Source organism: Halyomorpha halys, unplaced genomic scaffold (assembly GCF_000696795.3).
Source record: "Halyomorpha halys isolate HHAL.00 unplaced genomic scaffold, Hhal_1.1 Scaffold251.1, whole genome shotgun sequence".
NCBI lineage: Eukaryota > Metazoa > Arthropoda > Insecta > Hemiptera > Pentatomidae > Halyomorpha > Halyomorpha halys.
This window is the reverse complement of record NW_027106674.1, coordinates 108,919-132,395: the sequence shown is the minus strand read 5'-3', so window position 1 is coordinate 132,395 and position 23,477 is coordinate 108,919. Positions and strand designations below refer to the sequence as shown.

General features: G+C 29.1%; 1 protein-coding gene across 2 annotated transcripts in view; it reads right to left on the bottom strand.

The window, feature by feature from the left end:
* Positions 1-15,278, bottom strand: part of LOC106680242 (uncharacterized) — a 36,116-nt gene extending 20,838 nt beyond the window's left edge. For both annotated transcript variants that reach the window (XM_014419794.1, XM_014419793.3), the window contains exons 1-2: positions 15,178-15,278; positions 1,590-1,702 (exon numbers count right to left, since the gene is read on the bottom strand). In XM_014419794.1, coding sequence (XP_014275280.1) covers positions 1,590-1,702; positions 15,178-15,183 — 119 coding nt within the window. In that variant the 5' untranslated portion in view covers positions 15,184-15,278. The remainder of the gene's footprint in view (positions 1-1,589; positions 1,703-15,177) is intronic.
* Positions 15,279-23,477: the final 8,199 nt, after the last annotated feature.

The following is a 23,477-nucleotide window of genomic DNA, read 5'->3' as shown; positions in this document are numbered from 1 at the left end:
GGCTCTTCGAGGCTCCGCCGATACTGATAATGTTGTATCCTTCTCTTCACTGATCCATCCCTAGACACTCTATTCAGCAACGGATCTTTTCCATCGGACACTTCTTTAACCAATGCTTCCGTTTCCTCTCCCTGTTCGTAGACCAAGTGTACCGGTATTTCCGCGCCATCCGAGTACACCTCTCTCTCCTTAGGTAGTCTGTTTACTCCAACCCTGAAAACAATTTTCTCTATTAGAGAAAGGGTAAAGTCAATGCCAGTAACCGCCTCCATCATGCAAAAAGGAAAGAACAGAAAACAGTTTGCCCAGCGGAAATGATCTCTTGCCCCAAGGCTAGATTCACAATTTCAGTATTCAATATCTACATTTACAGTATGTTCCGTTAATGGTGTTACTAGTAAAAGCGAAAGTGGTAAAAAGAATCATATACATGAAAGAATGAAAAATGAATAAATAAAAAACTGTCAAAGAGGTTAGTGATACTAGTACATGTATCCTGTCAGCTTTAAGGATTTTTGAGAAGAATGATTAGTCTTGTGTACACCAGTAATACAGTCAATTGGATTGCCCCCTCTCCAAATAATTTTTTTATTAAGTTTGAATAGCGGGTTGTATTGATCACTGCCATCAGAATTTTAGAGGTCGAGATCAATTCAGCTAAGCAAACCGCGCCTCATATCCGATCCTAATACTCAAGGCATAATATATGAGATGTGACTACTGCGACTCAATATTATAACTTATTTGATACCCCATATAATAGGGTAGAAATATTCCGCTTGAAATTGCCTTTGTGTTTCCGAACTATAGTCACTCCATCGTCTTACATTCAAAATCATTTATATATAATTGATATTGACACTGATATCTTCACCATTCAGTTTCTATTTACTTTCCCTTTATTATATGTTGCACACAAAATCGTCTTTTATCAAAAACTTCATTTAACAATTCATCGGGAAGCATTTATTCATTTTGTGTTAATATAAAATATACTTTTTGAGTATTATTAACCACAGGTGTCACATCTCAAAATATTTCTCTTTGAGCTGAGGCTATTTTTAATTGACAAATTGAAGAATGAACTCGATTTGATTCTTACCTATGGCATACAAGATGAATCCACACATCCGTCCGCTCTTCTCCGTGGAGCACTTAAAGGAATAGTTTCGCTACCAAATTGAACACGACCCCCAAAGTGCACTCGTGTGTTATAAGACATTTATAGTATATATAGTATATACACATATGCAAATATTGGTTAATACAGCACATCTCATACTGGAAGATAAAGTATTAACAGAAATGAAGAATAAAATTAGTAACGACAGGGTGAAATATCAGTAACATAAAATATATACAACGTACTGAGGAAGGTAGATAGCATTCTAAAAGCTTAAACAATTAAGTGAGTCACAATGCATTATATAAATATAAAATCTACTAATTGCTTTGACAAACATAGAAAGGTGCACTTAAGCAAGTAAAGCTCATACTAAAATATTTGAACAATTAATAAAGCTCTAACAACAGATATGTTCTAATTACAATGTATTGTTATTTATTGTTCCTGATCAGCTATGACTTACGGTATTGGCGCAGATTCCAGTTGTTGGACATCCTTCTGTTCTTCCGCTTTTCGGTCAGTCCCTACTTCCGGCCGAGCAACAACAGCGCCCGCCAACAACACCAGCAGCAACACCTGTAACAATAATAATATATATATATATATATATATATATATGGCCGCAACTAGAACAAAGAGTTATGTGTGAATTCATAAGGAGTAAAAATTAAAACGGTCATTATCATACATCTCACTTTTCAAATAGTATACATGTTTTTTATCCATGCTCCATGCTGGGGATATTAACTGTAGAAATATGGTCTAGATGATGGTAAAAAAAGATACATAAAATAGCAGAAAAAAAATCTATTTTAGTTACTAGTTTTGGTTACTAACAAATAATTTTTCCTTTATTTTGTGTACTTTTTTTTTAACACCACCTGGACCATCTACTAACAAATAATTACATACAGTCAACTAATAATCTTCCAAGTAGTATTAAGAAAAAAAAATGTTTTTAAAGCCAATATAGGCTCCATTCTCCCAAACTCTTTTATATATTGCTTTACTATGATGCTAAAACTATCAAGGAAATGGGGTAAAAAAAACACATAAATAATTACAAAAAACGATAAATTAAAAAAAATAATCAAATTAATAATTGTATACAATTGTATGCAAATAAAATACTATAAAAAAGTAAGTAATGTGCATCCTGAAAACCTGTAACAGTAAATTGAAGTCCTTGAATAAAGAATCAAAGAATAAAAAATATATACATATTGCTCATATAAAAAGTCATCTTCACAACCAGTTATTGACATCGATATCATTGACTTTTAAGACCTAATCAAAGAGATGTTTTGTTGGGCAGAAACTCGTTCAAATGAACATATTGTGGTGGGAAGAGTATAGTACTGTAATCTCAATTTTTGGCAGAATTAGAAATAAAATTTTTGTTTCTTGATTTACGACAGTTTATGATATACAGCTTAATTAAACAATAAATGATACTCAATTGGACACAGAAATTTATATGTTCTTGCTAATGTGCCCTAGAAGCCGAGAAAAATTTTGTTTACATAATTTTACACATTTTTTATAATAAAGTATGCCACCTTTACTCTAGATATATTTAATGGTAATTATATACCAATCGATTGTTTATTGCATAATATGAGCTTAAGGGTATTAAAAAAAAACGTCGGACTAAAATAATATCACAGTATCAAATTATTTTAGTCCGACTTTTTGGATTTGTTTTCGAATGTAGAAAAACAAAAAATATTTTAAATTGAATTAAGTAAATTATAATGCTTACAAAAACCAAAATAACTCCCTCCAAAATAGGTTAAAAAAATTGTTTTTCAGAACAAGCTATTCAGATTTGTTTATAGACCTGAAAGGCCTTTAAATATGGATTATCATAGCAAAAAAAATTTCATGACCCACATCGTAACGTCAGTTGGTTTGAATTATTGAAATAATGTACCAATTTATACACATACCAGAGATTTCTGTCAATTTTTTTTTTTAACCAGCGACTAATAACAAACGAACGAACAGGTGACTAATAACAAGCATTTTCCAGCAAGGCGTTGAACATTGTGTGCAAATTCTGCTATTATAATGTACGTCATGTCCACATTCCCGTATTTAACAACAAATAAGATTTTATTTAACAAATGATTATTTTTATTAACAAATTCTTATCTTATAATGCCACTCTGGCAAACCAAGATCAAATTTCCCCTGCATATATACATCCATTTTTATTGTATATATTTAATTTGTTTATGTTTATTTTTCTAGGAGGTCAGAAAAAAAAAAAGAAATAACAAATTCTGTTATATTGTATATATGTTCCAGAGGTCTATGGTTTAGAACGCTCGGCTATCGTGAGGGGTTGTAAAAAAAAAAAATAAATAAATAAAAAAAAATAAAAAATTCTCCCCTTCATACCCAGCTATACATATAGTATACCTCCTATATGTACGTACTAAATACCAATTAAAATTTTTTCAGGAGGGTACGAAAAAAAATATTAACAAATTCTCTCCTCTTATCTTAAAAATATCGTCAAATAAATTTTAATTATATAATTTTATAATAAGTCTTAAAAAATATATTGAGAATGATTCATTATAAAAAAAAATCTAATGTTATTATTATTGATCATTGGGATTTTAGAAGAGAAAATATATTTTTTTAAGAAAAAAATACAATCTATTTTTTTTTTAAATCATTATTATCATTTATTAATTTTTTTAAATGTGTATATGCATTTTATATCCGAAATCTGATAGTAAACATTAAAAGAGGACAAAGCCACTATGGTAAACCAGTATATGAAGATAGTTTTAAGAATATTTATGAAAAAAAGACCTGGAATCGTTAACAATATAAGATTTTTTTTAGAAAGGTAATTATTCTCCTAAAATGTATGACCATTAGCTAATTTTACTCATTAAATGACATTAATATTGTAATATATTAGCAAGAATGACAAATAGGAGAAAATTATATGTAATATATAGGTTTTTTGTTAACAGCAGCTTGAAGATGGGAGAAATCTCCCGAAACATTGCTGATGATATGAAATAAACTATTGTTTTTAATAAGGAAGAATTTATGTCATTCACTAAATCCTTTTAATTCCATAAGACTCTTCCAGCATAAAGGATTATTAAATTAAGATTTTTTTGTTAAATTATTCATTCTGAATATATTCTTAAAGACTTAACTTAAAATTATATAATTAAAATTTATAATGAGGTTTAAATAGTTGACTGTAGATTAATATTATAATAATTGGAGATCATAGTCGAGGGGTGCGATCAGCAAAAAGAACATAAATAAACAAAAAAATATTTATTCATGCCAAATAAAGCATGTTTATTTATGTTCTTTTTGCTGACCGGAACTCCCAACCATCTCCCCAATAATTAAAATTTATGTGTCGATATTTTTACGATGAGAGGAGAGAATTCACCAATAAAAATTATGTCATTTGTTGTTGAGTGCGGGAATGTGGACACTAGGTACATTATAATAGCTAAATTTGCACACAATGTTCAACGCCTTGATGGAAAATGCTTGTTATTAGTCACCTTTCAAAAAGAAGATCCTGTCTTATTTATTTTTTTTATTATAATTAATTGCATGTTTTTCAAATTTAGAAAAAGTTTCATATTAAATAATTAATACTCCAAAAATTTATTTAACAGTTTGTAGCAACCTGTTTCAATTTGAAATAATTGTGAATCACTATTGCTTTGTCTGTAGAACGTATTACTGCTTCGGCTTCACACAATACATCATAAAATCACCCTTCAAAAGTCTCAACATCTGATCTTCCGGAGTCTACAAGAAAGGGAAAAGCTCGATTCGGAGTTCCACGGCCTGAATGTAAATATTGTCAATAGGAATGATTGTGTTTAAGATATTATTTTACTTTAAGTTTAAATTTATCCCTTTGTTTATTTATTTTAAATTATTTTTCCCTTTCTTTTTCTTACTTTTTTATCAGTTAATTTATATATTTGTAATTATGGTGGGAATGAGCTCTATAATCCATATTACTATTGTCTATAAATGTAATAAGGAATGTAATAGTACACAATAAAAAATGACATGTCAGAAATACCAAAGAGCTCTTTTTTCTAAACCTATTGACTCCTATTACGACATTCCACTTTTTGTTGGTAACGGTTTTCTTAATTTAATAATTTAGATTAAATTCAATAATTTAAGTAATTTTATCGACTACTTTTATTTAAGTTCGTTAAATTAAATGACTAATTAATTTGAATTTGTAAATTAAAAATATTAAATATTGTTCTTTCATCTTAATAATAAAAAGAATCAACAAACGGGGTAAAGAATCATCGCAACGAATCAGTTGAGTAAGTCTGATCTGTGACTGACCCATCTTCACCATATTCAATATAACTAACTTTCCCACATTACTTAAAATGAAATACGTAAATTAATGTTCATAATATTTTTGTTTAAATTACGCATGTTGGCTTCGATACAAACATGAACGTATTGTCATAAACACTATAGCAATAAACAATTATTGGATTGGTATCCTTGCAATGATTTACATACATTTATTTTTCCAGACCAAATTATGGCTACATGTATCCGAAGAAATATTCACTTCCTGGAACAAGAGGCTGAACATGATTTTGAGATGGGTGTGACCAAGGTGAGCCAGTGACCCACGGGTGCGGCGATGTAGCTACATTTAACAAACCTAAAATTTACCCCAATATTATTTTAACGTTTTAATAAATACCAATATACTATATATCTTAATTTAAATTACATTTTTTAATTTGAAGAAATATTTGGACTAAAATAATTCGGAAACATAAATGTTTCATACCATAGTAATAAAAAAATCCATTCCAAATTGAACTGAACTATCATGACTAGGAATGACAAATATTTCCCCTAAACTTTACAAATCGTCTTCTAAATACATTTTTACTGTGTTCATGAATCGGTATAAGGAGTGGAATACTACACGGAAATGTCGATTCACATTAAATCACATTCATATCTAAATCACATTCATAATACCTTTACTCTTGCAAAGCTTTATATAAATAATATCATAATATATTCATTGTTTATTGAAAACTAAATGTACTTATTTTCTACTTCGTATAAGTAATGTGTCCATTTATGAATTTCCACTTTCTAATATTTTATATTAATCAAAAAAGAAAGGAAAAGTTTTACAAAATAATGAAAATAATCATAGTTTCAGCATAGTAATCTCTACAATGTATTAATTACTGAAGATAATTTACCAACCGAAAAAAAAATGAATATTAACTTGGATTACATTAATTAGAGACTAGTTCTTAAATGTAACTACTACTCGTTCTTTATGTTCAAGAACTCTGTGAAATCGTTAAAAAAATTCTTAATCTCATCGGAGATAACTTTGAATTCACGTCAGACTCATCAGTAATACGTTTAGAAAAAAAATCTAAGGCAATTCTTTCAGAACACGTAAAGTCCTTATATAACTTCATGGAACCTATGCCAAGTTACCCAAAAAGCAGTAGACCACTTTTGGCTTGAAACTCTATCGGAAGGTCAGTGCCAATAACAAGTTCTGCGTTTTGTGAATGTCAAACGGGTGCAGGCCAATCATACATTAAATAAGGTCAAAAACAAGGGATATAGAATTTAATTGTAAAAGATAACATTATAAAAAAAAGTCTTGGCTAAACATTAACATAGAAGGATCCAGGAAATCTTGATCGCCGCTGATTTCGGTAGTGGTTTACATCGCGAAGATAAAAAGGATTTCAATGCACAATCCGTACAGGCTCGATTTGAATCGTAACAATATAAAATAAACTCCGTGATAGAATCGACAACTACAGATAAATCCATTTACCAAAGTAAAAACTGTCAGATCACGACTATAGTCATTTCGAACTATTTTTGGATATCAAATTTTATTAGAGGTATTTGCATAAATGGACAGAACACTCTATAATTGTATTCCATTCCCACCTTATCAAGATTGATCTCAGTAAGAACTTATAATTTCTGTTCCAAACTTCATCAAAGATTCTATGAAAGCAGAGGTGGAGACCATCAATTAAACGAATGGCGTAGCAACCATCCCTGTGAGGAAGAGTCGAGGATGGACATAGGTATTTAAATTAACTCTGCTATTAAGGAAACCATTGAACCTAAGAAACGCCCACCTTGACCGTCGAATGTAAAACAGGTAAAAGATAAAAATCTACAGACGGACAGACCGACAGGCGAGGCAGGTGATTGTAGCTGGTTTCGAGTCCTTGGCGGCCGGTTTCGCAGATTTCCGAGGGGCACTGACCTGTAGATGGCAGCACTCATCTTCACTATACCTGCAACTTTTCAAGTTCGTTACTACCTCTATGGAGCGCTGCCTAGTTATATCTCACTGGTTCACGTTCATGGATGAAGACGTTCAAAATTCCGTTTATTCTCATTCGATAAAAAAATAAATGAAGAAACCTGGATATAATTAATGGAACTAAATATTTCTTAAAAATCCGTTCGGTATTTAATCTATATTTGTTGAAGTTAAATGTATTTTTCGAATCGTTTTATTATCTTCAAATATTCATTTTCAAGTCGAATGAAATGAGGGGTTAATGTATTTATTGTCAATCTCAGAGATATAAAATCAAATTTTGAGTAAAAAATAAGGTCAATGCTTAAATTAAGTTTTCACCGCACCTAGTGAATCCTTATTTGTTTATTGCGTATATTAATTATGTATCGCTTTTTGGTGTCACTTAAAAGATTATTTTAAACCTAAATTAGCCGTTTTATCTAGATTTTGTACAAATTAGAAAATTAGTGCTTACAATAATATTTTCAAAAACAGAGGTTTGAAACCAATGATTCCATAGTGAAAGGATTAGCAGTAGAGAATTGCATAGGGCAGACCACGTATCAGTACATTTTAAGATGGACGATTCCTTCATCGGATACTCTTTATAACAACTAAACTTCCTTTGTTGATTTTGAAAGCGTGCTATAAGGAATCTTATAGAACGTATTAAAAAATTAAATGGGGGACAGTTCCCAATCCATATATTGAAGTCTGGGGCATCGTTACGATATCGTCAAAACTCAATAGGTACTTTTAAATATCAATCAGAGAGAAAAGTGAAATAATGTAAAAAAAAATAAGTAAGGAAAAAGAAATAATTATTCAAATAAGTTATTTTATGAATGATAAATAAAGAGTGTAAAATTATAAATTAATTAAATAAAACATAATAAAATGATGCAGTTATATTATCAATAATCATTTATTTTTGCGAATCGTGTAGAGAATTTAGGATTAAATCACTAAATTTTATTTTTTGGTATTTTTTTTTACTTTTGAAAATTTAAGAAGAGCCATGAAATTATTCAAATATGGAAATGAATTAGATAATTACTTTATTCACATGGTTTGTACCTCCTTACTATTGTAAAAAGTTATAATTAGTATAGTATTGTATCCAGAGTCAATAAACAAGATAGAAAACTAAATGGTTCAAGAAATCCGATGATTTTTATATGGTACGGACTTAAAAACTAAAGATAATAGTAATGATAAAAATACACCCCAGTATGGAAAATGGTGTTATCAGTCATCCTATAAAACATGAGTTGAAATTGCAATAAACAAAAAAAAAACGTTATTAGTTTATTATTGTATTAGTGAGTACCGAAAATATTTTCTTTAATTTTCCGAAAGTTCTCTTAGCAAAATATTTTTGTATATGGCTAAATTTATAATGTTGATCGAATTATTTTAATAATTAATGGCGTCAAATAAGTTTTTAATCAATTTTTCAGCGTAAATAACTTTATTCAGACCAATTATGACTAGAGTTAACAATGAAGATTGCAATGTATCAGACCTTAATCCGTAAAGAAGGTTCTAATACGCCAAAATTGAAAATGCGTTAATTTGGTGAAAGGTAGCACTACTCTTATTAACTAATACTACAAGACTAATCAAGTTTGGAGAAATAAGAAATAAGCTAGAACCTTTTTAGATTAAAGTTCTTCAGTTATAAAACGCCAATTTTTTCTTCAAAACCCAAATTCGATTAATAATTTATTACTGATCTATAAACGGCTTAAATGAAATTATATAACGTTGATAAATAGTACACAATTGATAGTTTCATCAGTTTATTTATGTATTCCTCAACTAACTCGTTGATTTATTCAATAATTTATACTATTAATTAATGCAGTAAAATATTCCATTAACAATTAGAAGCTAAAAATTAATATTCATTCGAAAGTTCTATTTTAACATAAGAAATACTTGAATCGTGGTTTTTATATTATTCTTGAATAGATTTTAAGAGGCCTAGAGGTGAGTAGCTACTTTAAAAAATAATTAGCAGATATAGAAGAAAATAGTATGATTAAAGAAATTATAAATTGTTCATACTGCATTATTACTACTGTATCCATGACTGTATTTGGAGGACTCATTCCATTGAACATTTTTTCTTTAATATATTTTTGTTAATGAAAGAAGTAAAGATTTATAATTATATTTATAAACAAATGCAGAGGAAACTCACGGGTATAATATATAAATATGTATACATATACATATACATTCACCCTAGTTATTGACCGAGCTATTTGAAATCAACGTAGAATAGTCGAATGACCTTAAACGCCCTTGAAAAGACGACATTTTTCTGTGGGCAATCCCGGATCTGATGTCTTCTTTATCCCAAACGAGACCCTCCATTCTTTTCACAATATAAAAAAATTATTAACATTAGGACTTATTTTTAAAATTTAAATTAAATTCAGAAAACTATGAAAGTTATTGGGAATATTAATTATAAAGGAATAGTAGTACATTTATTGCTTTTTTTATTACAAATAAATAATATAAAAACCAACAATATTAAAATTTGTTTCTCAATGTTTGTTTGAATTTATTTAATTCATTGTCGTATTTAACATGGCATACATTATTAGTTCTCAGTTTTTATATTTAAGATATTTGTCAATAAACATAAAATTGTGAGAAAAAAAAATCTCTAGTGCATATCATACTTAAATTTATAAATACAATATTATTAATAATAACTATATTGTATGTATCGATTTTTTTTCTGCATTGAGAAGATAATATAAATTTGTTTTAACTTGAAACAAAGTTTGAAAAGAGATCTTAAGGAAAAATAATTGATAAATTAGGCAATAATAATGAAATCAAGAATGAAAAAAAATTATATAGTTCATCAAAATATCAAAACAACTGAAACTGAAAAACGCTTACTAAAATTTTAATATATTTTTTAACACTAAACTTATTGCATTCCAACGCTTTTATATTTGTTTACCTCTCCCGACTCTGAAGTAGTAACTCAGGCCTTGATTTTTATCGAAAACAGTTTTAAGTAAGATCTGCAAAATAAATTAGATAGTAGAATATTCTTCAACTAATGATTTTTGTTATTGCTTGGAGTTATGATTATCTTATTAAACCATGTTTTTGTTTTCTGAATAAGGCTCAATCAAAATTATAGTAACGCACTTTTTTTTTTTAAAACGAGTTTAATCTTACCAATTATGCTTTTTTTCACCCTAACTTTTTGCTCAAAAATTTTGATTATCAGAAGTCTTCTGAAAATAAAGAAAGATTAATATTCGGGATCCTTAAATTTTTTTTTAACTACATGGTAATTTTTTATATTATATGGTTATATATTAACTTAATTGGTATTCTCCCTATGCATCTATTCATCAATGAGGATGATTTTGTCATCAATATGTCATGGTGCTAACAATATGTTAAAGCCCGAATGGAATGTTTATAGTCGTACAGCAGAACCCATAAGAGTTCTAATGTATAGTACTTTCAATCGTTAATATCCTTACATCATTACTATATTTTTTATGATTAGATGCGTTTAAAATATATTCTCTTTTTTTTTAAATCAATTTATAATTTTTAGTATTGCGTTTTTAGGCACGTAGCATACACACGTCAGAAAATAAAAAACTGCATGGGATATTTTTGCTAATAATAATAAAATTTGCTAATGATAAACCTATAATTTTTTAGGGGTTAAAGGGTGCGTTGAATCCAAAACTGAGCTCAATTTCTCTTATCGCGTACATTTTTTTTTTGTAATTGGTTTGCAAAAAATACTATAATTAAAACAACTATTTTATTATCATTATCATATGAACTGAGGAATTGTATTGGATCTTTTTTCTTTTTTATAAAGATTTTAACTTTAAAAACCCAGAAAAAATACTAAAAAAATATCATCATACCCCGCCTTTTTTGTAAAACTAATATAACTATTTTTTTATTATGAACTAATGAACTTCATTATTTTGTATTTGTTTTTCATGTAAAACTTAACTTATTAAAACCGATAAAAAAAACTGAAAAGAAATTTATCACATCAAGTTGTATGTAAAAATGGTTTTAAGATTTATCAAGCTCGAAAGACCCAACAAGTGAAGGTAAAAATTTTTCAAAGATGTCACCTTGAAGCTATACTTCGAAAAATATGAAAAAATATTGAAGGAATTAATATGGCTATCGAAAGATACCCCTTGACTTAGGACTATCCTGCTATTGTTTTGTTATTTTTTTAAAAACCTTCATACAATGTTTTTGATGTTGACTGTAAAACAGGAATTGAATATATTTTAACTTAAATTAAGGGCTCAATTGTGACCCAAAAACGTCTGTGAAAAGTTAAATGTGGTCTATGAGGATGGCTTAAGATAGCATCCAGAAAATTATCTAACAAACAATAAAAAAAAAAATTAAGAATAAACAGTGAAATAATTTCAAGATATTATGGCAAATTATGGGACACACAGATGGGCTCTAGAGATGTGAAACTTGGGATAGAATAAAATGTGAGGGTTCATATGCGTAAATCGGCAAACATTTACATTTCTGAGGCACTTATAATCATCTCATTCTAGTCGCCTAAATGCTTGTTTCAAAACTTGAGTTTAGTTCTCAAAATATTTTAAAGGAAAATATCTTAAGAAATTATCTTAAGACTTATGTATGTTTTATTGTAATCTTACCGATTTTATTCTAATAATTCCTAATAAGATAACAATCTAAACTATAAAAATTACTAGAGTTCACGCAGTATGATAGATTAGTCTTCAATTTATAAAGTTTCACGTAATTAATGTGAGCTAATTATTAAAACGTATTATGTTTAATTGATCAAAATGATAAATTTTCCATAAAACTTTCTACTGTTGTATCGGCAGTTATTATTTTAAGAGTGATACATCAAACGTCTTTCGGTAAGCTGAAAGAGGTTTCTTTCTTTTAAAAATCATTTCTCAGTCAGAGAAGATTCGTAGGATAATACTTAATGGAGGAATTGAATATTTTTAGATAAGAATTCAGATTAACATAATGGATGTTCCGGCCATCTTCAACCTGATGCAAGGCTTTCACAATCGAATAAAAACGATTTTTTTATTTCTTTTTGATTATTGACGTAATAAATTACTGTTCATTAGAGGTTTATTAAATCTACTACAGCAGTAGTCGAATTCAAAATAAAATCCACAAATTAATCGATTATTCTTGTTATTAAGTTTACACATGTCCTAAAAGTCATACCAAAAGTTTACGTTGAGAGGTTTGAATCACTGATAGTTATTTCAGTTTGTATTGCTTTTCTGTTATTTTTAGTCTATAATCTACTCAGTTATTATATGAAAACCATCATAAAAATACTATAATTACCATATTTTCATTTTGGATTGTCTTTCCTAAGAAGTTTTTTGGTTTTATTTATTAAGATCCTGAGATGAAAAAAATTTCCATTTAGAATATTATCACTTTTTTATATTTGTTGTACTACGTTTTGGGTTTCCCCATATCATGTACTAATAAATCTCATTTTCAGAAGTATATCTATTTCTTTTTTAAATATTGTCATATATACACATAAATTACAATTTAAAACATAACATTATATATATATATATATATATATATATATAACAATATTTCAAAGAGAAATAGATGCACTTGACAAAATGAAGTATATTAGTACAAAAATATGGAGTAAACCAGAAATGTATTACAACAAATATAGAATAGTGATAATATTATATGTTTTTTCACCCCAACATCTTAAAAAAATATATATATATTTTTTTTTTTCATTTTTGTGCCTATTTCATTTATACTTAAGGATCAGTCTATTTCATTACCATTCATATCATCTATATTTAAAAATATAAAATTTGAAAATGAATATTGGAAAATTGATTCGTTCACAATAAATTGGTGAGACATAGTTCTTAGGCAACTATGATGCGTTCTTGTTCACAAAAAAATAAATTCCACAAGAAACGCATCATATTTCTTGTGGAATTTATTTTTTTGTGATCTCATGCAAAGAATAGAATAGAACTCCAATCGGATATATCTGCTAAGGGTCACCATATGCCTTTCCTAAGAGGTTTCTATTCATTTCTAATGCTAAAAAAGCGTAATTCATAATCTTCACAAAGTTGGTAATAAGATAAAACAGGTTTATAACATTATTTGCGCTTTATTAATTCTATTTTTTTTTTTCAAGAATAAATAAATATAAAACTAAAATTATATATCTAAATAGTTGACCGTATAATTTAAAAACTAAAATAGTTTGAATTTAAAAATATATTGATAAATTTATAAAGAAAACATCTATCATTGTTCTTCTTTAACGAATCTTCCCAATTCTTGTATCATCATATTTTTTTTTTCATATATTTTAGAAATCCTTTAATAATACCTTAGAGATATTAACCGACATATCTATGTTTTTTGTTTTTAGAACGGATTAAACAATTTTTCAATAACTTTTTAAATAAAAAATAACCTATTTTCATATCGTTTTTGGAACGGATTAAACAATTTTTCAACGAAATTATCATTCGAATGAAAAAAAAAGTACAGAAAATAACGAAGAGTAAAAAATAAAGATATTGGAAGGTAGATATTAACATAAGTGGGTGGCCAAGGTAGGTAGAAATGCATATTTTAGTATTAGAACCAAACCTGATCTTGGTATACCAGTTCTCAAGCTGTAAAGAAAATCACCAAAATAAAATTTTCATTACTAAAAGTTTTTGGAATTTTAAATTATTATTGTAATAATAATTAAAAATTTAAATATCATTTTTTAAAATTTATTCCATATCTTTATTGGATAATAATAAAACAAGCTGCTGCAATGAAGGGCAATGATTATTACAATTCTGAGTTCACATTCATACTCGCTCGGGAGAGTTTTAGTACATTTAATAAAATTGAAATATGAATCAACCTACTTCGAATTTAGTTTAGTTTTTTGATTAAATGTATCATATTACCATTAGTATGTACATCATACATCATAATTGGGTTCCAAATGTCAGAGCTGTTACTCCTAATGTTTTAAGAAATACTAACAATCTAACCAAACAAACATTTAATACCTGTTTTGACTTTACATATATATACACATATACAACTTAACCCTACAAGTCTTTAATTAATTTAAATGTAAGTCATCGTTATATAATTTCAAATTTCTGCATATCTTATGTACTACGATAAATATACTTAACTTCCGTACACATCCAGAGGCACCTGTATATTAATACACACACAAATATTTCATTTTTGATCCATAAACCTTAATTGATCCCGATATTTATCGTTTGATAAAATTATATATTTATGATTATATGTTTATTTATGATATATGCTTATATCATAGTGACTGATGGTTCCGAAATTGTCTTGGTACAAAGTTAGATTAGAAAGTAGAGAAATGAAGTAAAAAAAAAAATATGACCCTCCACCCCACAAGAAAAAAATATAAATTATTTTGACAAAATACAATTAGGTTCTAAAGTAACACATAATAATATTATTTCCAAATAAATTATATAAATTATCTAGGTTCATTTTAGTTTTTTATCTACTTCAATTTCTTATTAATATATTGTAAAAATTAAAGATTTATTAGACATGTCGGAATCAAAGAGATATAGATGACAGATAAGATTTGGAGATATACCTTCATGGGGATGGAGATAGAGATAGAAGGAAGAGTACGAAGCAAAAAGAGCGACTGCCAGGCAAAGACTGGAGAAGATTGGTTTTATGGAGAAGGTGGTGGAGGGGCATCCCTACCTCTACCGTTCGGTAGCGGGCGTTCTTCTTTGACAGCAGTACTCCAAGGACAAACAATGAGTCCTTATCTATCTTCGATAACATAACTGTAACATGTAAATAATTAAATTGGTTTGCTAATTAGAACTTAGAAAGATTAATATTTAATTTTAAATATTCCCAATAAAACTATTTAAATCAATTTTTAATTTTTATTTATTTCTTAACCTGTCGGCCTGGTGGGCCTTACATAATTGATATAACCGATACATTTAAAACAATTGTAGAAAGATTGTTCAGGTGGTGGTGAAGAAAGATACAAAATAGTAAAACAAAAACTATGTATTAGTAACCAATATTTCCCCACGGTTTACAGAGCTTCATCAGAGTTAAATGAGGACAAGATACAAACATTATAAAAAATAATAAAACAATTGAAATATAAAAAGAAAAAGTGAAATAAATTATGTAAAAAAAAAAAAATAGAAACACTAAGTTAAGAAATTATAAATATAGATGAATTGTGTACTAATTAATAACAAGTACAGTAATGAGTTAAAGAATTGTATCAATTATTATAAATAAATAAAGTTATAGAATTTTATCAATTCTATCACTCATTACTGCACATGTTATTAATTAGTACTCAATTTATTTTTTCCAACTTACTGTTTTCCTCATATATATATCCTTTTCTACACTCTATCTATATACTAATAGTTTTATCATATTTTATAATGTTTGTATCTTGTTCTCATTTACCCCTGATGAAGCCCAATAAAGTGGCTCGAAACATTGGTTACTAATAAGTAGTTTTTTCACTATTTTATAAATTAATATTCTAATACTATTAATAAATTTGTTATACTAATAAAAAAATATTATATAAAATAATATGTAATAACGCTATAAAAATCAAAGAGCATCTTTTTCCTTGCTCCTCGATGGGGCTTACCTTAAATACATTATGTTGAATACACTATGTATCTTAAATATACTATACCATCAAGCATCATCTTACCACTAAGTATGCCAACAACATTCACATTTTGAAGTGCCAAAGATTGCCTGTTTTGTTGAATTAAAAAAAAATACTAATTACTGATTATGCTCAATTGTATTGCTGTGCATGCTTCATTAAAATATTCGATTTTATATTTTGTTAACACACGAGATTGCAGGTTATGCAACCGTTTAGTGCTCTGCTAGTCGATGGAAGCAAATATATAAATATATATCTTTGAAGCAAATTTCATTTAATGTGTTCAAGCAAATCTTGTATTGTAATAATCACTATACGATCTCAGAATAATTCTTTTCAGCTCTTCTAATAAAAAAAGTGGGTTCCTCCTTCTCTGTCAAATTGATCACACAGAATAAATCTGTGCTTAAGCTCTAATATCTGGGAAAAAATTATGATGAAGAGTCTTTTAGATTAAGTTTAGTTCATAGTCTATAATCAGAGTAGCTGAAATCTCAGATAGTTGGTTTATTCTGCGTAATAACCGAATCTTTTGAAGACAGTTTCTCTTGTCCCAGAGCGGCGCGTAAGATATACCATACTGCACATCAAACTATTCCAAACTCAAATTTCTTTGAAGACGTAATGAAAATAATTTATAAAATATATACATTTTTTATATTCATTTTTATTCCAATTTCAAAGTGAAATTATTTAAATCGCTCTCTACATTTTGCTTGCTCACTGCCGAAGGCGCGAGCGCTTTATATTCAAGGAAAGAAGGAAAAAAAATTTGTTCTCAATTAGAATAATTTTCACTAGCATGTTATGTTATAGATATGTAGGACCAAAGTTGGTTTCAATTCTGTCAGTATATAATACTGGCATGATACCCAGTGCCGTTAATCTGATTATGATGAAATTTTCTGGAATGTTGCGAGTAATATTTGGATAGTCTCATATCAATTTTATTAAATTTAACCCTTTTCTAATACCAAACTGCTTTCCCTTATTACAGCGCAAACGTATTTTCCTTGACGCAACTATATTTCGAAAACGGTACATCCGATTCGGCATAAAGTTGTTGGAAGGTTTTCTTTCAATTTTTTTATCAACATTTCAAAGTATTTTCTTCACTCATACATATTTCAAAATGTCTCCTCCCGTATATTTCATTCTCAAACGACCAATCACTAACCTTACAATATAAGTGATTACATTACATAAGCTTTATTGACTTATGTAGCTGGCAGATGTTTTTATCGTCAATATCTCAGGATATGAACGGAAGGAGGTTGAGATGGGCGGGACATGTGGCACGATGTAATCCATCAAGACTCCTCTACACAACAATGAATGTCGGTATAGTTTCTAAGAGACCACGTGGGAGGCCAAAAACCTGGTTAATAGATAAAATTAACAAAAATACAAAAGAGCTGCATGCAAACTGGAAAGCAGTAGCCCAAGACACCCAGGCGTGTTAAAACCTGGTTCGGGCGGCCAAAGATCTCAAAGGTACCGGTGCGTACACACGCAACCGAAAAAATATATATACATATATTTAATTATATATATTTTTTGGTAACATATTTAAATATATTTTGCGCTACCAACAAGGTTAATACAAAACAGGAATGAAATCTAGCTCTTCAACGCGTCAGTAATAAATAATTAATTTTTTTTTATAGAATATAGAAACTAATTTCAAACCAACTTCCACTAAGCAGAATGAATAATAAAGAAAAGGACAAAACTGAAAGAGAAATTATTCAGTTTTATGATTTTCTCTTTCATTCTTACCATTTTTCAAAACATCCTCCTCCATAGCTTTTCAAGGAGGTCATCGACGGTGCGAGCTACGTTCTGAATGAACCAACGTCTGCTGTAAACCCGTTACCTCCATTCCATCTAGCTCACGTCCCAACTAGTATCTTCGTCTGGAAATAATCTATTGTTAGATTTCTATTCATCGATTTATACAATTAGTACGTATTCAGCTCATTAACTCATTCTGACAACGGACGACAAAGGTTTCAATAATAATTATTATTATCATAGATTATTATTTCATAATCTGTATGTTTAGTTAATCTGACTGGACGAATCACTTAGCATACAATAGTTTATTTTTTATGAAGACAATAAAAAAAAAAAAAATGTTTCTATATTGTTAGTATACAACCGCATGAACGTATGTGTCATGTTATCTTTGAATATTTTTTATTTGACTAAGATATTTAGGCTAATAAATGATGAAGAAAAGACTGCAACTCCTCACTGACCGTGTGGAGTGATGCCAAGTCAAATGTGCAACACTGGTATGAAATTGTTGTTTCGCAAACATATTCGAAGGATGCATTCACTCATCCCTTTACCGGACAGTGCTAAAGTATGCTCAAATTATAAAAATAAAATTAGGTGAAACAATTTCATTGGCTTTTAAACTGTGTATAAAAAAAAAATATCACTTGCTTATAAAAAGAAATTATTGCCCCACTGTTTGCTGAATGATAACAATTTTTACTCCATCCTTAGGAATAACTTTCCAACAATTCATTAATTATAGATAATTATAATGTCATGAAAAATAATCGAATAACTACACAAATTTTATTTTTATCAATCTTACCAAAATATAAAATCACAAAATTTCTATGAAAACTTTTTGCAGAGTACAGGTAGAAATTATAAATTAAATATATCTAACTCTAAAAGTTAATTCTAGTTTATTCATAACATAGTTTTAACGTAATATGTACTCACTTCTTTTTTTATACTTATCCAGAATAATGACTAAAGATACAAAACCTACTTCGCTCCGTTTGAGTATCTATTAAAAATTTATTTTCTGTAATGATTGTAATAGAAACTAAACATCGAACACACTGATATTCCTTGGTCACACAAAAAATTATTGCCATCTAGAGTCCAGCTTTGTTAAGTGCAAGAGATGATGGCTCATGCACCAAATGAACCTACTTTTTACAGAACAGGTTGTAAACCTGATATTTTCGATATTGTACTAACAAAAAAAATCAGACTTCTTCTTTCCTTTATTATCATAATTTAATTTATTTTTCGTTTCTAATTATTTTCAGCACGTCAGTTTTCTTTTTTGTTAATTCTGTAAATAGTATTTGTTTACGTTAGTTATTTTCTCTAGTTTATTAATATTTTTTCTATTATTGATCTTTCTTGAGTTTAATTATGAAACTTTATGGTTATAGCATAGTAAATAGTTAGTGGAGCCAAATATACTGAACTATACCTCCCCATTATAAACTGTGAAAAAATAACTAACAAACTGCTAATATAAATATGTAATACCAACCAGGCTAATCTGGTAATAAAAAAATAACGAATAAATATATAAAACCTAATAGCTTAATATTTTTTGTGAAGTCCTTTATAGTTGTTATCATTTATAGTATAATTTTTTGTATAAATTCAAAAACTTCATTAAGTTTAAGTTCTATAAAATTAGTACACTACTTATAATTATAACAACTCCAAAATCACAACAAAATGCCTTGATCAAGTTTTAAAGTCAATCAAATTCACTACAGTTGCTTTCCAAAATACAGTCTTTCAAACATAGACCATTTCCCCCAAAAATAATCACAATTGTCTCCTTTGTGAATTAAGGTAAAAACTTCTCGCTATACGAGAACTACCATTCATAATGAATTTAATTAGCATCCATTTGAGTCCAGAAGAGAATATATAAGCTAAATTGTAATCTTAAAAAATCCAAATTATCAGGAACACTGAAAAGTTAAATTTGAGAGAGAAAAAAAGTATAACAATAGTTCGTCATTATCAGTATTTCTTTTTCACTATATTTCAATCAAATGTCACTTCTCAGAACATATTTTGATTAATACTTGTAACATTCGTCGCCATTTCTAAAGAACTCTTTTTGACCTCGAAAATTTGTATTTTATGATAACATTTTCCCAGAAAGCACAAAGTTATTAGGTCAAATCTAAAACTATTTATTATTTTTTCCCGTTCAATGTTATATTTTTGTCGGCAAATCTTTTGATTTCAAAAATTGAAACACCATCTATTGTTTTATCATCGTCTCCAAGGGTTTTTGAAATAGCTGGATATAATCCTAAGCTTTGAAGTGTGATGTGAAATATGGGCATTCTTGGAAAATATGGCTTTGTCAAATTGTTGCTGTGAGCAGTTCGGAGGCGTTTCTTTGGAAATAAGATAAGGGTGGGTGAGCCTCGTGTGACCTATTCTCAGCCTGGTACAATCTCCTCTCTACGGCATTTGCGGCTGGAGGTACCCCAGGACTTGACGTCCTTTTTAATAATTTTCATTTTACTCCACAAAGATTGCCATTTATCTTTGATTTCCTTTTCAAGGGGATTGCTCGTTTCTGATGGAGTTAAAGTTGCTTTACTCCGTCCTGGAAGCGCGAGTGCTGCTCTTGCTGCGTGATCGGCTGGTTCATTCCCTGCGATTCCTACATGACTTGGAACTCATATAAATTTAACTGACATTGGTTAGAGTGTTTAAGTAAAAATGGATGCAAGAAATTTTCGGATGCACTAGATACATACAATCTAAATCTTTTAACGAGCTTAGTTAGTCTGTAATTGATGTTAAATTGTTGAGGTTCAAAAGCAAACAGAAGTGAAGTGCTGCTGCTATTGCATTGAGTTCGGCAGTGAATATGTTACATAGTTTGTGGTGTTTAATTTTGTACGTTGACTCATTAATTACAAAGGATGATGCTCCAGATTGGTCTGATTTTGATCCGTCTGTATACATTATAAAGGATTCTAGCATGTTGTGAATTAGATTAGAAAAGTGGGGTTTTTATTCAACTGGTTCGGTATTATTTTTCGAGTATTTGTACAGGTATAGAATTGTTTTAGGACGTTGGAGGGTCCATGGTGGATGATTGTTTTCGGATTTGTTAATTGTTATAGTTTTGAGAAAAGCGATAGCCAAGGAGAGTCTTTCTGATAACGCAAGTGTTGAATTTTGTAATATATATCATACCATAATATATATATCATACTACAATATGTATCATACTCCTTTTCGCTACCTATATTAACGATTTTTTTTTTATTTCATTCTCCCGTCACAATGCCACCTATAAGCTGATGACCTACAGATTTACAAAATTACCGACCTACAGGAACATTTCATCCTACCAAGTTACTAACATTAACTCCCCGGGAGTTTACTGCCCTCTGCAAATAACGATCTCAGGCTCAACCTCCAATTACCTCCTTAATTCCCTTCCTGGCTATCCCCTACGCCACCTATTCACTTTCACACCTCAGTTAGAAACTTTGAAGTAGTTTTTGATCAGCATCTATCCTGAAATGACTATACATTCCAAATTACCCAAAAGTCCTATGGAAAAAGCTATCCTCAAACTCCCTGTATTTAATCGATATATTATTATTTTTTGTATTGTGCTTCTATCTATTTACACACGATTTTTCAGTAATATAAATCTCTAAAATAGACTATATAAATAAAAACTTTAACAAAATACTTTGTTTTTATAGATTTTTATTGAGATGCGTACTGTGTGAAATACAGAGCGTTAGAAATTAAAAATACAGGTTCATTGTCCAAAACTACAGATCAGACATTAACGTATGTTGTTCAGTTGCCTCCTAATTTATGAGAATCTTCAAAATCGCTTAGCGAATCGATGGAAACTGAATGTATTCCGTTTATCAGCTGTATAGTCCATATATAGGTGGAGAACCATGTAATTGGCACCCGTGACGAAGTAACTAAATATATATATATGTCTAAATCACTAACGTTTAAAGTAAATTGAAACATATTAAATTATTTGGAAGTAAGCCATATTAAATCGATTTTTCACTGATCATTTCAAAGACCAACACGGAAGATGCCCTGTACATCTCCTAGTCCATCGACACAAGAGGAAGATGACTACGCTCTTGTTACAGAAGGTGGACAACGGCAGAATCTTTGGAAGTGGATGACTCTTCTTAACAGGAGGAAGAGGAAGTTTACCATCAAATTAGTTCTGCAACATCTAATCAAATATTGATATTTCAACTATATAATAACTGCTTTATTCGTTTTTAGGAAATTAATTAATCGAAAATTTTAATCAATCTTTTTATTAGATACAACTGGGAAATTTTTATATTATCTAGTTGGGTGTAGTGAAATGTCTATCTTTCAAGATGTCCTTTATTTATCATTTATTAAAATAAACAAGACTAGTAGAAATGTTTTAAAAAGAACAGTTGAAGAGGAGGAATGATGAATGAATGAGGAATAATATAAGTAGAGATGAGGAATAAATGAGGAATGGAAGTGTATAAATATTAGATATTAGATTAATCTTTATTAGAGTTCTATAACAATAGTGATATATGACGGACTCTTCCTATTTTTTGAATTATTAAATATTTTTGTTGAATGTGCCGTGTACGGGGCTCGGGGTTTCTAAGCCCGATTAGGGGTTCCCCATACAGGTATTATATTGAAATGTATTCATATATTAATGTAATATATGTATCTGTATTTATATATTTATATTATGTATTTATAGTATATATTTATATTATGTATCTCTATCAGTTCCTGATGGGAACCGACTGAAAAGGGATGCGCTATATTTAATTCAACCCCTAGATACCATCTGAAAACCCCCGCCGTGGTATGAATATCATAATTAATCATTGGAGTTCCTTTCCAACGGTATCGTGTTCACCAATTTACTATGCTATTATATATGAGGTGGCATGCAGGGATTATTAATTATAAAGTAAAGTCCTCGTTACATATTTTATATTTACAATTATAAACACATTATCAAGAATACTATTATGAGAGAGCATGGTAAACTTATATCCTTATACTTTAATTATAAGAGAATGAATTGAGAAGTACCAGTTGAGATATTTAATATTTATACTGACTCTATGTTATTAATTCTATCCTTGCCATTCAAATAACAACAGAAAAGGTCTTACTTGGCTGCTGCTCTCTCTTCCTCCGGCCTGTCTTCAGGTTTTCATCTCTCCCAGCCTGTGTTTCTTCGGTCCAGCTCTCTCAGGCTATGTTTCTCTGAGGCTCTCCATAGAACCCTGTCTCTTCCCCAACTCCGGGGCCGACTGTTTTTCCTTGACTGTCCTCAGGTCTTGACTGTTCCCCCTGACTGTTTCCACTGACTGTCTCCCCTTGACTGTGTCCAAAAACTCTTTTTTCTGCCCTTTTGTTAA